Genomic DNA, 14,319 nt, shown 5'->3' on the forward strand with positions numbered 1-14,319 from the left:
AAACACAACTAAGACAGGCTAGGTGGAGAGACAGAGCGACAGGGAGAGAGACTGAGAGAGGCAGGGCAGTGGGATTCATTTTAAGCCTAGTAAAATGAACAAGAAAGGACTGGTGCTCAATACGTCTGCAGTGGCGTTAGACAGTCAAAACAAATAAAGCCAAGGCCGCGGTGGAGAAACGCAGCTCAATATGGACTTGCTGGGCAGGGGACTGGCTGTCAGCAGGGAGAGAGGACACACTTTTATACCCATGCTGATGAGCCATTGCCTCTCTTCTCCTGACACTTCTGCCTGCCTCACTGCGAGGGAAGAAGAGGCTGCCCTACCACCATGGAGCCATCCTCCAGCAGACTAATGTGTCCCTGAAGTTTTGTTAAAGCTGGTTATTTACTCCTGCAAAGCAATTGCTCCAGCCTAGAGGCAGCAGATCGGAGAACGCACTGCTATGAAAAATCTGGCTTCTCTTGCTATGAAGCACTGTCAACTACCAAGGGGGCGTTCCTGCTGAGACATTGGGGGAACGGCTTCTTGGCACAACGCGACATAAGACAAGACATTAGAACAGCAAGCCTATGAAAACAGAGCTACCCAGACAGGTAGCGTTCAGACGAACACAGGATAATGACGGTAATTCTTAGCACGCATTGGCAACAACAATTAGTGATCAATATTATTAAAATCATATGTCCATCTGATATGCTCTGGTTTGAAAGGCAGTTTAAAGAGTGGGTAAGCTGGTTGTGGAGGTAGGTTTGTTTAATTGGCTCAGATTATGAGATATTAGTTTGTGAGATTTCCACTCAACCCCAGTTAAACTGAGGAGCCAACATCAATGTCCCTGTTACTCTGCAAAACCCACGGAAGATGCTGTCAACTGTTTTCGTACGGACTAATTCTGCGGTAGAAACTAGTTCTGATGAAAACAGTTCACAGAGAGGTCTGTGGATCGATTCGTGATCCACGACCATCATACGTGTCACTGTCCTGTGTCACTGTCTCCTAGAGCTCAGACACTGTGGTCACTGAGCAGCTCAGACAATTTGTGACTGGAAGAAATCTTAAAAACACAAACTCGCCAGAATCAGCGACCTATAAGATCAAGAACATCAGGCAGGTGCACAGTAACAAAAAAATCATGATTTGCTCGAGCCAAGAAAGGTCTCTTCCATTACAATCAATACAAACTCCAATATTTTATTTTTTATTTACTCACTACAGTTCAGGCAGCAGCAGAGTGTTCAGTGCTACGACTGGTCGCCACAAGCTTATATCACAGCAACCCCTCTGAAAGAAACACTAGTTTCCTCTGTATAGCTTCCACCCTTGATTTTACAGAGTGCATTATAACTGTAAAAGAGGACAATGTCATTTATTTCCATGTTACAAGTTTCTGAAGATGACTATTTTTAACATTCTTCCCATAACAAATGACATTTGTTATGGGAAGAATAACAAGGTTTTAGAGAGATACCGATGCAGAGCAGTGACAGATAACATGATGGTCATGGATCAGAGTTATGGATCATTGTTTCTTGAGATACTTGCTGCAGGAGTGAATGTAACGACACAGGAAAAGGAACTGCATTCACTATCCCTGTACTGAGGTGCAGGCAGACATCTCAGACATGTATATAAAATCTGGGAAGATAAAATCAAAACTGTCTGTGTGACTGGATGCCGCTAGAGGTAAACAGAAAATGTGTTTTTTGCAGTTTGCATGAACCGAACGTGCATGAACATTTAATAACAAAGCTTCCAGGACATTTAAAGTATACAATCGCAGATATAGACAATAACATCATCACACCCAGGCTTATCGAACTGCAGCACATACAGCAGTCTGCAAACAGGAGCACAAGCAAGGCAAAATGATTGGATAGGTATGGAAATCTACTTGAAGGAAGGTCAAAGTGATTAAGCTGACATTAATGACAGGCCTAGTCTTCCTGTGAGAATGCTCACCGTAGCTGTCTCTAAACCCATTTGTCATTCTGCTTCCAACGCTGAAGCATCTGCTTTGAAGTCTCTACCACTAATGCTACACAGAGAGGTTAAACAGCTTAATGCTGAAGTCTGTTTCACTCCTCTCGCTCTCTAATGTTCACTGCATTTTATGCACCCGGGTTATGGCTCCTGGATTTCACATCTCAATTTGCCCCAGATAGTCTTGTAAAAGCTCCCCTCCTTCTTTATTTGCTTTGTTGTCACTGTCACGGGAAGAGAGGGGCAACCCAAAGGATGTGGGACCGTGACAGACAACGTCCTATCCATCGATTCACAGAAGTGGTAACAATGAAAGCATGTTAAGAAATATTTATACGAGAGGCAAACCAGTGCTGATTATGATGATGGGGCAGCTTTTACATTAAAGCATAGCACTTAATCTGCTGAAAATTTTAAAGACCTGACAACTGAAAAGACACGTCTTGAAAAATGAAATGACGAGCACATACGGCACCGACTGTGGGGGTCAGTTATAAAGCCTTTTATATCTATCACAGCATATGAATGAAATGATACAGTCATTATGATAAATAATACAAGATGTGAGGCGCTCTGGACTTACTTAGTCTCCACTACAATGAGATTATACAACAATATCAACAAACAAACATATGAAAGCATGAATGAAAGGAAGACAGAGACTGATTTTCACAGCCAATTTGAGATTGCAGGGTTGGTGTGTGTGTGTGTGTGTGTGTGTGTGTGTGTGTGTGTGTGTGTGTGAGCTACTGGCAAACAGCACACAGAGCAGGCTGGCAGCAGAGGCAGCCAGGCTCACAGGCTGCAAAGCAATTTCACTGTTTGGCAATACTGTTGTTTCTGTGTGTGGATTAGAGCTGACACCAGAGCAACTGAGTCATGCTAAATGTAGTACAATCACAAGCTTTTGTTCCTGATCTAAAACCCCACTGCCTTTTAGATTTGTGGAAGAGAGAGTGGAAACAAGGGTAAGAAATGGTAACAAATAAGCGGAGCATTATTTCGCCATATGAGCGCAGCATTGCGACATCACTAAAAACAACAGAGGGATTAAAGTGGCTGGTTGTAAAGTCATTGCAACTTTGCTAAAGTTAATTCAAAAACAGGTCTTTTTGGTCTGATTTGATGATATCCATGCATTTTTCTGTGTGAAATAAATTCATATGATGGAATTAAACAAAATCATGACTGTAATCAAACTGCATTTCCACCTAATTTAACCTCACCTTCCCATCACCTGGCTCTGCAATGTGTTTCTACAGGCCCAACGCTCTCTCTCCAGGTACCGTATTGGCCCAGAGTTGTTTTTGGGCCTGGCAGGACCTGGCAGGACAGACCCTGACCCGTCCTTTTCATGCTCACCCACGGAAATGCCATCTGGCTGGTGTGAATGATTACCACAGCAACGGCCGGGTGACCTGCAGCCAGCAGGAACCAAGGTCACTCCACCTCAGCGCTTCGCACTTTCCCTGCCCTCTTTTCATCAGCCTGCAGGTGAATTATTCATCCTGTACAACTCGGAGGCACAAATCTACTGCACAAACACTAAAAAAACTGCACACTCAGTCGACTGATATAATAACTTGTAATGAGAAAATAAACGTTCCAGTGAGAGCCGCTTAAATAAATAGCTTGTGGACGTCCTTAGATATAGTAAGAACAGTGCTCTATATGGACTCATATAGTGAAACAGTTGTAATGATTTTTACACTGCAAGAAACTAGCTCCAACCATGACTGAATGAGAAATAAGTGAATTAATTGATTTCTAACACATGTAGCAGAGGGTGTCACATTTAAGCTACAGGCATGTATGCAACCAGAGGCTTGGAAGAATATTTACCAGAGCTGCTGTCAATAAGAAAATGTGATCAGATCCAAGCTAGCCCTGTGAAATAGCGACGTTAAAACTGAATTTCAGTAAAAAATTAAAGTGTTTTTCGACACAGCCCCACTTTCAACACATGCATGTGTCTAGTGTGTGATAGCCCATCTGTATCACCTGTAAAACCATCATCACCAGCACTCTGACAATCTCTAACAAACAGGTTCAAAAAGCATAGAACAAAAGCACAGACACGGCCGTTAAAGTGAGTAGACACCTTCCAGTTTCTAAAATTCAATTTTTATCTACCTATATGTGCATTTGAGCTAATTTAATTGTAAACACTGAGACTAATTGAACTTATACACATTTCTATTAGAAGACCCGTTTACAAGTAACCTGCTATGCAGGTGGTTAGCAGTGTTTTACTTGTGGTTAACACACTGTGGAAATATAACCCAGAAGCACAGGAGTGGATGCAGTGGAGGTAAACCTATTCCAGCTATTCCCCATTGGTGGATCTGTTTATCCATTTTCATAAGCTGACAACAATCCTTCTGTAGCACCGCTTCTTAGCAAGTGGTTCATTTAACATGAGGATAAGGTCATTCAAGGGAACACAGGCATCAATTAACACTTTTCTGCAGGTATCATGATTTTTTCTTAATATCAGTGGTTGTATGCCTTATAATGATTACTGACTGGAGGCTCCCTTTGTATTATAAACCACTACATCACTGCTCATGACACAAGGTAATGGCTCGGGCATCCTTAAGGGCCAGTTCAGATGGAGCTCCCAGGTTAGTCAGTCACATTTAATGAAAAAAGCTTTAATGTACACATCTATCACAAATGTTACACGCTCCTATGGAGCCGGGGTGAATCAGGATGAGAGCCCGCAGAGGACGCGACATGAAGCCGCAACAACAATAGCTCCTCGCCCCTCTGGATCCCAGCCCGGATGAGAGAGAGGTCCAGCGGCTGGGAGCTGGAATAAGCCCCGGCCAGTGCGAGACAACCGAGAGCCACCAGATCTGATTTCTCCTCCTCGGTAGGCTTTTCCGAGGAGCCCGGGCTGCCATGCTCCTGTCGTTTCTCATGTTACAGAACATCAGTCAAACGGCAGAGACGGTGCCCTTGCGCCGGCCGAGGCTGATTTACAAACATTAGCGGGGAATACAATTACACAGCCCCCCCGGCCGAGCAGCCCTATGCGGCTTCAGGAGAGAGGAGAGGAGGGGGGGTGGGGGGGGGGGGGGGGTGGACACTGAAAACAGCGTTTAGCTTTCCCAACCTTATTTCAAGGTTTGCTTTCAGGAATACAAGCGTTATAGCCTGTCAGCATTGTGGTTTATAAATTCAACTTTCAGCTCAGCGGGCTCAGCTAGAGGCTCCGGGCCGGCCGTGCCATCTGAAGGGACCGTGTCGGTACACGGTACCCGCTCACCTGCCACATCCTCCCCGCTAATCACTACTAACATTTCAGCCTCCAAACACTTCACGTCTCGGGTTTTTGTTGTTGTTTTTTTGGTCCTAACAACTATCTGGATGTAGGCTGCACCGTGACTGACGTTTCTAAACCACAGTCTGCACACAAGGAAAATATTTCATCGTTAAATGTCCGGGCAGAATGACAATTGTCCGCAAAATAAACTTTCCAAATCACAAATAAAACTTCCCAACACGCCAAATTTTCAAGATACAAAAAGATGTAAAAACATAAAACAAAATGACGTGAATTGCTCCGTAGCCTACTGAAAGATGCAGCAGCAACGTCGTCGACACAAACCGCATAAAACATTAAGCTGGTGAAAAAGTTACAGCCTCCGTCCAAGAACAGGATTCAGGGGCGCATTAAAAGTTTCCGTACATGTAAGTACGGCGGTGCTTGTCGCGGACAATACAGAGTAAAAAAGCAGAAAAGCTAATGCATGTAAACACCAGTGCTGTCCGCGGTGCTGATCCCAGATCGGTGTGGCTAACAGAGGCTGTGCTGCTCCACGGTCCCTCCACCGCTGATCAATGATTGAACTGAACAAAGGCAGAAGAGGGATCAATTTCTAATAACTATCAATGCAAACACCGCCAGCTTTCGCCTTACATTCACCCAAAACGAGATAACACACGCCCGAGAACAGTGACAAGACATACCGCTGGAAAAATAAGCCGAGAAAGGTGAGAATAGCACTAACCTGAAGCCGCCGTAGATCAAATTTCTTCCAATATTGAAACATCGATCCTACATCGGCGGCCATCTTGGGGGATATTGAGGAGATTTTTTTCAGCGGCTGCAATAAATATGTGGGCTGGATTCCCCCTCGTTAAACAACGTTTACCATCACCGGTCCCACTTTTAAAAAAAAGTAACGCACAGACTTAACGCCGGAGTCCACCGACATGTTTGACAAGTCTCCAGCATGTTTTTGTGGAAGTGAGGCGGAAAAAAAGTAGACAGTATTTTTTTGGCGAGCTGCCCGGGTTTGTGAAAAGTAAAGAGCAAGTGTATCCGTGCTCCGTCCCCAACATTAACTGGACAATTGCACTTGATTTTGCTTTGGCAAAGTTATCAATACTGACGTAAAGCCCGGGTTGATCAATACCGTCTGGAAAAGGGAAGGAGATGATGTGTAGATTAGTGGAGTTCAGGGAATTTAGCCAAGCCTACTTTTTTCTTTTTCTTTTTTTTTTTGCGTGTTTGTTACAGGAGCAGATGGGACAGTAAAATTATAGGCCGCGTTAGAAATGAAAATAGGTTACATTATTGACATATGTAGTCTAACTATTATTGGGATGTCACTTAGTCCACATGTCGTTTTCTCATTACACTGCAAATGAGACTAATTATCTGCATATTAAATGTCCATATCGTTAAAGGAAATTTAACATGTATTAGGAAATGAACTGTACTGTTCTGCTGAGTTCATTCTTTTAGTTATATGAATAAAATAACGTTATTAAAGTATTATTTTATTTTTGAAAACCCATTTACTATAGACATCAGCTTAAGTTTAAGTTAACATATCATATTTAGGTCAACATATATGTTGTGATTATGTGTTTTGTTTAGTTTTTTGGGGTTTTTTTTACTATATTTGAATTATTGTAGATCAATGGTTTAACCTGTGTGAACGTATGGTTCATTGTGTTTGATTCTGCATTCCTATTAACAGAGAAGAAGTGTGTAAAAGTATGCATGCATGCAATGTAAGACCATAAAAATATGCTTTTAAAAATGATCTTTATTAAACCGCCAAAAATGTGTTAATGATTTAAAGGCAGCAGCGTCCTGAGCAGATATAAAGTGTCACATATTTTCCTTTGTCTAACTTAATAAAGCATGAGGGTGCTCTTTGTCGACTTAAAATAACTCATTCCTCTGGTCAGGGAGCAGATGTAGGCTTCTGTACTACAGCACAAGTGCCAGGTGCTCCCCCTGCTGACACCACAGTCTTAGAAGCAAGGTTATGTGCAAATGAGCACTGTGTGATTTCCTCCATTAATTATACCATTATCACTGAGTGACCATATCCATCATAACCAATGGTTTAGTCCACATTCCACCTCCTGATCAACGTGCACCAGCCTCGCCGTGTACAGTAGCTTCTAGCTAATATCCCTTATGAAAATCAGTCCCAGGTAGGAAATAATATCCTCATGAGTCATATCCACAGCACCTTGGGGGGGGGGGGGGGGGGGGGGGGGGTGACATATCCCTCTGCCATAGACAAACACCTAAGGGGAAAGCAAAGGAAGATTATTAAAAGTTTTGCTTATTTCATTTTGTTTGTGGCTCTGGGCTGAAGCTAAAATGCTGGATTTAAATATGAAAGGGAAGCTAGTGATGTGTGTGATAATGATAGAAGAGAGTTTTTAATTTTTACAACTCATTATGGTACGGACAAGGTAATTAGTAAAATTAATAAATAAAATGTCCACAGTTTGGTGACATTGAAATCTTATGATTTCCTGACATTTGAAACATCGTTTACCCTAAATTAAGCTTTTAGGCTAATGAACAATTGAATAAAGGATCTTATTACTATACAGCACATTATGTTATTAACTAGTTGTTTCCTCATACACAGCGACCCTCCACATGCTTCAACAGAGGGATGAAAGGGGCACTGTCAGCTGGAGCAAAGAGTGACACTGCAAGAGCCTGAAGCCCTCACCCAGGACACTTCAAGTAAGGACACGCAGAACACACTGTTTTCTCGCGTGAATCTTTAACCTTGTCTCCATGCCCACGGGTACACCCTGCTCACACCAAAAAAAAAAAAAAACATTCTTCTCCTTCTTGCCTGCAGATCAAGCAAAGTGTTTGTAATCACAGACATTTTCAGATGCCAGATAGGAACACTGTGTTCTTCTCTCAACAGGAATGTAGAGCACCCAGGCTCTGTAGGGACCCAGGTGGAACTTAAACCCCCATTCTCCACCTCCAGGTGCTGATGCTTTGTCTATCGGGCCCCTGAATCTACATTCAGCCTCGTAAAAAAATTGCAGTATCTGGCCTCAATCAGTTCTGTACTTCTGAAGATAATCTTGACCCCACATTCTCCGCTGCCATCAACAAAGCACGGCGGGCCTCTTCCCGTAACCTTGTCACCTCATTCAATTTAACGCATTATTCTAAAAAAAAGCTTAATCTACAAAGTAATGCATGGTTACTTAAAATGAGGACTGTGGGCTCAGAAGGGAAATTAGAGCAAGGAAATGATTGTTTTGTTGAGGTCACTGAGTGAGGGATCTCACTGAATGAGCAATTTCTTCAAAAAAGAATTAATAAAATGTCACATTGTTGATGAGTGAGAGCAGCTTCTTTGAGCCTGTTGAGGAATTTACTGGAGACTCCTTGTCTCTTGTCCTGCAGGATATAGACCCAGTATGACTGTCAGCCTGTCAGTACACTGAGTACCCTGACTCTGGTAGGTGTGGTTTGAGCCTAATATATTTACTTTTACCATTTGTAAATATTTTATCCTTATAGGTCATTTTGTTACTTAGGTTGGTTATCATTTCAACTGATGATTAACCAAAAATGTGAAAGGTCTCTGCTCACATGTGCAACAATAGAACATCGTAGCCCTAAACAGGAGCAAGGTTAGGTCTTGAAGTTATAATCATATGCACTGCAGTAATTTCTTATCAAACTAACTTTAATCTGATATTATTTACAGTGATAGTCTGTGGTCCGTTCTGCTAGAGAGGGGTTCACACTTGTGTTGGTGTTCTCATGTAAACAGCAGAGATAAAACCCACATGTTACAGAGCGTCATGTCAGATTTTGATTTTGATTTTTCCCTCACAAATGTAACGATGTAGCTGGACCAACACAATGTAACGTGCATCTGCACATTGTGCCGCATTGATGATAATGATGATTCATTAGAAAATGTAAAAATATCTTAAGATTTTTATGCATACAAATTATATCAACATAATTAAATACCCCATTTGGTGGATGATGCCCAAGTGATTTTACTGGAACTGAATCTACAATTATCCCAAAAAAAGATTTTTAGGTAAATTTATACAACTACGTATTCATCTAAAATCAGACAGGGCAATAAAAGTAGAAACAAGCGTGAGTTGATTCAGTGAGTTCAGATCAGATTTCCATGGCAGTTTAGATGTTGAATGCTGTGGGTTGCTAGCACTACCTACTGGACAAGACAGGTAAATGACTGCTCGAAGACTAAAATTAATCCTCACTGATAAACATTGTCCACGGTGAACAACTAATTACCTTGATTAAGTTTATTGATGATACCTGTGTTTTCATGCTATGACTGTGATAGAGGCATGTTTCAGTCACATACACTAAACTGACACTTGTCATTTTCTATCTATCTATCTATCTATCTATCTGTTAAAGGAAAATCCTGAATACATGAGTGGAGGAAGGTAACAAATGCATGCTTCCACACTGTATTGTAGAGTGACTGTAGGCGGTTAACATCCAGTCATGATCTGTGGGATCAGGTGTATAAATGCAGAGCAGGTACAACTGATCGTGATTTTGGAGGTTGCATTGGAAAAACAGCTCATTACAAAGATGAATGCACATTTGAGAGTTCAGTACTACAAAAAGCATAAGTGCTGGTCTACAGTGTTGTGTTCGGTCTGATGAGTTATCCCTCAGCATGTTCTGGACAGGTGGGTGAGTGTAATGTGTGGTGTACACCAAGAGAACGGTGCAGACCTGAAGGCAAATGACATAATTTTAAAACATAAATGTGTGAAAAAGAAAATCAAAGGTTTTGTCCAGACATAACAATTTATGTTGATGCGGTTTGTTGCTGGTTAAAAATCACATCTATTCCTCCTCTCTCATTGGAAGATCCAAAATCTGTGAATGTGAAAATATTTTTCGTTTCCAGAGATTAATTGCTGGACGTCTCCTTCTTCACTGAAATGTCCATTCTCACCAAATGGTCAACCAAAGTTTCAGGTTTCCACGCCTCGCTTATCTAATTTACATATCGGACTATGATTGGCTCCCAAACTAGTTGTGATGTCACACAATCACACTCACACTTAAAACTGTTAAACTGAAATTTGAGTTGAGCACAGATAAGCTTCAACAGATGAGCGTGCAAACAGCCTTCTGTCAAACTGTGCACGTACAGTCAAGTGAAGTAACAATAAGCAGAGCATATTTTTGTGCAGAGGGCAACTTTAAAATGTTCATTGCGAGTGTATGGACCTGATTACTTGAGGCTGTGCATTTCAGTGTTGTATTAGCTTTTATGGACATGTTGGATTAACTATAATTCAAGTAAACAGCAAATAATATACATCTACCCACAAAGTAATAAGTCAGGATTGGATCTTTACATATACAGCACATCCTTTGAGTTTTGATTTTTGAAATGCACTAAATCAATCCACTGTTCTCACAAACATTTCACCTCATAGGTACACACTGAAGCACAATGTACTATACACGTCTCTTAGCTGGTTCAGGACACGCAGCCAGGCTCTGTGTAACACAATGAGCCCCAGTTCAGTGTCATAAGCGGAGGATTACTGTCTAACCTTGTTGTAAGTGAGAAACCTAATCATATGAACTGTGTTTGCCACCAACATTTTCCACAGCACGGCCTGCTGTTTATCATCAAGTCTTTTTGGGGCTCAGAAAGTTTTAGCTAACATTTCCGTTTATTGTGCTACCAAGAAACAGCTCCCATCGGAGCATAGCTTTGGTCCCTGCGGAGCATTAACAGGACAGCTGGATGATGGATCCCATCAAGTGCAACTGTCAGTCACAAACACAACTGTCCTCTCTGAGCCAGAGCTGTGTCATGTTGTTATTCCTGGGTCTCAGTAATGGGGTATGTGTGTTTGGCTATTATCCCTAAATCTCATGAACTCAGACAATGGTGGCGGTGAGGGAATAGTCCTCTTTACCTGGGTATCTGCCTAAAGAAGGCATGAAGTATTTATAGCCCATAAGCACGCGCCATTATAGAGGGGAGAGGGGTCAGTATATCTACCCCTTGTTTTGCCTGCCACTCCAACACAAAGCAGCAAGGATACTGCTCAGTCCTCATCCTGCTAACACTGAAACATGGTGAGTGGACAGAGATTTCATTCTGATTGGCTTTAATTTTGTTTACAGCACCAACAGACTATGTTTCTGCTGCACGGTTATTGTGTTTATACAGTATATTACATACTTACATCGTGTACTGTCCTGGCATGTTTTGATGAACTGCACCTCTCTACTCACACCAATGATAATGAATCAATACACTCCATGTCAATATATGCATGGGTACTAAATACAGATCAACAAAAAAAGAATCATCAATAGGACAGTGCTTCAGCTGTCCTATTGATGATTTATTGATTATTTTTGTCTACTCGCCATAATGAAATTTTAGGGATGAGTTTGTAAATGTAGCATGAAGAGGAAAGGAGATGGAAAGGGTGGAGAGGAGGGGAGAGGAGAGGACAGGAGAAAAGAGAAAAGAAACAGAGAGGAGAGGAGAGGAGATTAGAGGAGAGGGAACAAGGATAGAAGAGGACGAAGGGAAAGGAAAGGAAAAGGAATGACAGAAGACAAGAGAAGAGCAGAGGAAGGGAGAGGGAACAAGGAGAGGAGCAACAGGTACAAGTCAAGAATAATTACATGTTTTATTGTTTTGAACATTAAAGTTTGTGTTGGTCCCCTCATGATCTGCACTGAGCTGCACCAAGAAACAGCAAATTCTGCCTCCCATCCCATGATTGCACGAATCCTCTTAAAACAAAATAAAGAAATAAATGAAAGAAATAAATGAAGCTGAGCACCAGAGGTCCCGTCCACGAGATATACAACTGCTCGAGAGCTAATCCACAACAAGGGTTAGACAGCAGCTGTCGAGAGGCCCGTGAATCCAAGCAATATGATGTCATCGCTCTGCATCCCCTTAGACTGTTTTTCACAGCTCCTTGGCAGTCATGTAAATAGCTCAACATAATCCTTGCCTCTGAGGGATTTCTGATCAAACAAGGCACAGTGTACCATCCTGTCATCACCCAGGCCCTATAGAATAATCCCTCATGTGATCCTGGGACTGTGGGAGTGCAAGCAGCGGACCACACCCTCCCCAGGCTTAGTCTGCATTCTCTCAAAATTGGGAGCTTGAGTAAATATTTCCATAACAAACTGACAGTGTTTGTAATCCTCCCTAATGAAATGCGTGCCCTGGTATAAACCTCGCCTGTTGTGCAATTAATGCCCCCACACTCGGTAAGTTTGCAGATCATTGGCTCCTTATCATAAGTGCATGTGTCTCAGTAAAACCGATAATGAGTGAAGCTGAAGCGGAGAGCCAGGTGATGATTGTGCCATTAGTATTGGATCTAATTAGAGTGTCATTGTGAAACCCTGCAGGCACCCAAGAAAGCAAAGAAAAAAGCAGAGGGAGCCAGCTCCAATGTGTTCTCCATGTTTGAACAGGCCCAGATCCAGGAGTTCAAAGAAGTTAGTGCTCCGCCAAATGTTTTCTTTTCACATTGAGTTTGAGCCGTTTACAGTGTGGTGAGTGCTGGAGAAACAGCATGTAACAATAAAACTTCTGCAGGCTTTCACTATCATGGACCAGAACAGAGATGGTTTCATTGACAAGAACGACCTGAGAGACACCTTCGCAGCTTTAGGTAGGACCACCTCTGATTCTGTGTATATGTTTTCATGTAAATGTACCCACTTGAGAAACTTGTTAGAGCTGAAGCAACTGGTTGATTTTGATAATCATGTTTTCTTTTAAGTATTTCTGCCAAACAAAAACGCCAAAAAAAATTCAATAGTTCTGGCTTCTCAGATATGAGCTTTCCCCACTTTTCCATGTCTTATGCGATAGTAAACTGAATATCCTTCGGCCTCAGGAACATTATGTTGAGCATTTTTCACTATTTTTTTTTTCTTTCAACATTTTATTGATCAAAAGAATAATCAGTTACTCAAGAAAATAAGTATATAAAAATAATAGTTGGCTGGAGCCCTAAAGCCTGTTCCACCTTTCCTGCCATCCTTGTCTAGGCCGTTTAAATGTGAAGCAGGAGGAGATTGATGATATGTTGAAGGAGGCCCCAGGACCGATTAATTTCACAGTCTTTCTCAGCATGTTTGGAGAGAAACTAAAGGGTGAGTTGAGCGTTCTGTATATGATTATATATGTAGAGAATGTAAAAGTACCATGCCAGTTTTTTTGGAAAAAGATGTTACCTTTCTTCTAATTTGTCATGAACTCCACTGTTCATCTTTAGGTTCTGACCCCGAGGAGACCATTCTCAACGCTTTCAAAGTCTTTGATCCTGAGGGACAAGGGACGCTGAAGAAAGAATTGTGAGTAACTGCCTGGTGCACTGTTGCTGAGTGAGGTGGATGCCCGGTCTGCTCATCATCACTGCTTCTCTTCACAGTGTCACAGAGATGCTGACGACCCAGGCTGACAGGTTCTCCGCTGAAGAGGTTAGAGCTCTACCTCTCACAGTCTTTCAGTGGCCAGGAGCGTTTTCAACTTCGAAAATATAACAATATGTTTTTACCTCTTGCCCACAGATGGAGCAGATGTTTGCTGCTTTCCCTCCAGATGTAGCAGGAAACCTGGACTACAAGAACCTGGTCTATGTCATCACACACGGTGAAGAAAAAGACCAAGAATAGATCAATTATTCCTGAGATTTCCCTCTGGACATTTAAATCAATGGGTCATGTTTGTGCTGAGATATGTGCATGAGCACACAGACTAGAGCAGAAACAATTTCAGCTTCAATGATTTGTTTTCGGAACTGTGTACTCATGTATTAATTATGTACTGATTCATTATTATAATATGTATAACTATGGTATATATAATGGCTTGATATTTAAGAGGTTAAATTAAAAGCTTATGTGACCACAGAAAAGGGAATGTTTAATATGCTCTGATATTACAAGCTATGAGGTATTTTTTCTGAATGAATAAAGGAGGAGAGAGTTGATATCACCGCCAGCACTGAAGAAGATATCTGCAAAAA

The 14,319-nt window shown here is 41.8% G+C and overlaps 2 protein-coding genes across 3 annotated transcripts in view; one reads left to right on the forward strand and one right to left on the reverse strand.

The window, feature by feature from the left end:
* cux2b (cut-like homeobox 2b) overlaps positions 1 to 6,777 on the reverse strand; it is an 86,856-nt gene extending 80,079 nt beyond the window's left edge. The window contains exon 1 of the mRNA XM_071481983.1: positions 6,000 to 6,777. Within this exon, the coding sequence (XP_071338084.1) occupies positions 6,000 to 6,062 (63 nt within the window). The 5' untranslated portion in view covers positions 6,063 to 6,777. The remainder of the gene's footprint in view (positions 1 to 5,999) is intronic.
* myl2b (myosin, light chain 2b, regulatory, cardiac, slow) lies at positions 5,791 to 14,208 on the forward strand. Of its 2 annotated transcripts, XM_071482015.1 has the most exons (8): positions 5,791 to 5,982; positions 7,893 to 7,993; positions 12,692 to 12,781; positions 12,882 to 12,957; positions 13,340 to 13,444; positions 13,567 to 13,645; positions 13,723 to 13,771; positions 13,862 to 14,208. In XM_071482015.1, exons 3-8 carry the CDS (start codon positions 12,746 to 12,748, stop codon positions 13,964 to 13,966), a joined length of 450 nt encoding a protein of 149 aa, XP_071338116.1. In that variant the 5' UTR covers positions 5,791 to 5,982; positions 7,893 to 7,993; positions 12,692 to 12,745; the 3' UTR covers positions 13,967 to 14,208. The 2 variants fall into 2 exon arrangements, with proteins under 2 accessions (XP_071338116.1, XP_071338114.1); XM_071482013.1 differs by lacking the exons at positions 5,791 to 5,982; positions 7,893 to 7,993 and adding an exon at positions 11,276 to 11,383.
* Positions 14,209 to 14,319: the final 111 nt, after the last annotated feature.

The sequence above is a fragment of the Trachinotus anak genome, unplaced genomic scaffold, assembly GCF_046630095.1.
Source record: "Trachinotus anak isolate AG129_WGS33_773 ecotype Australia unplaced genomic scaffold, CSIRO_AGI_Tana_v1 ptg000008l, whole genome shotgun sequence".
Lineage (NCBI taxonomy): Eukaryota > Metazoa > Chordata > Actinopteri > Carangiformes > Carangidae > Trachinotus > Trachinotus anak.

Bases quoted from the DNA above. Each gene is read 5' to 3' on its own strand.
- myl2b (XM_071482013.1), top strand. The intron at 12,782-12,881 runs GTTAGTGCTCCG...AAACTTCTGCAG, and splicing joins AGATCCAGGAGTTCAAAGAA to GCTTTCACTATCATGGACCA. The intron at 13,445-13,566 runs GTGAGTTGAGCG...GTTCATCTTTAG, and splicing joins GTTTGGAGAGAAACTAAAGG to GTTCTGACCCCGAGGAGACC.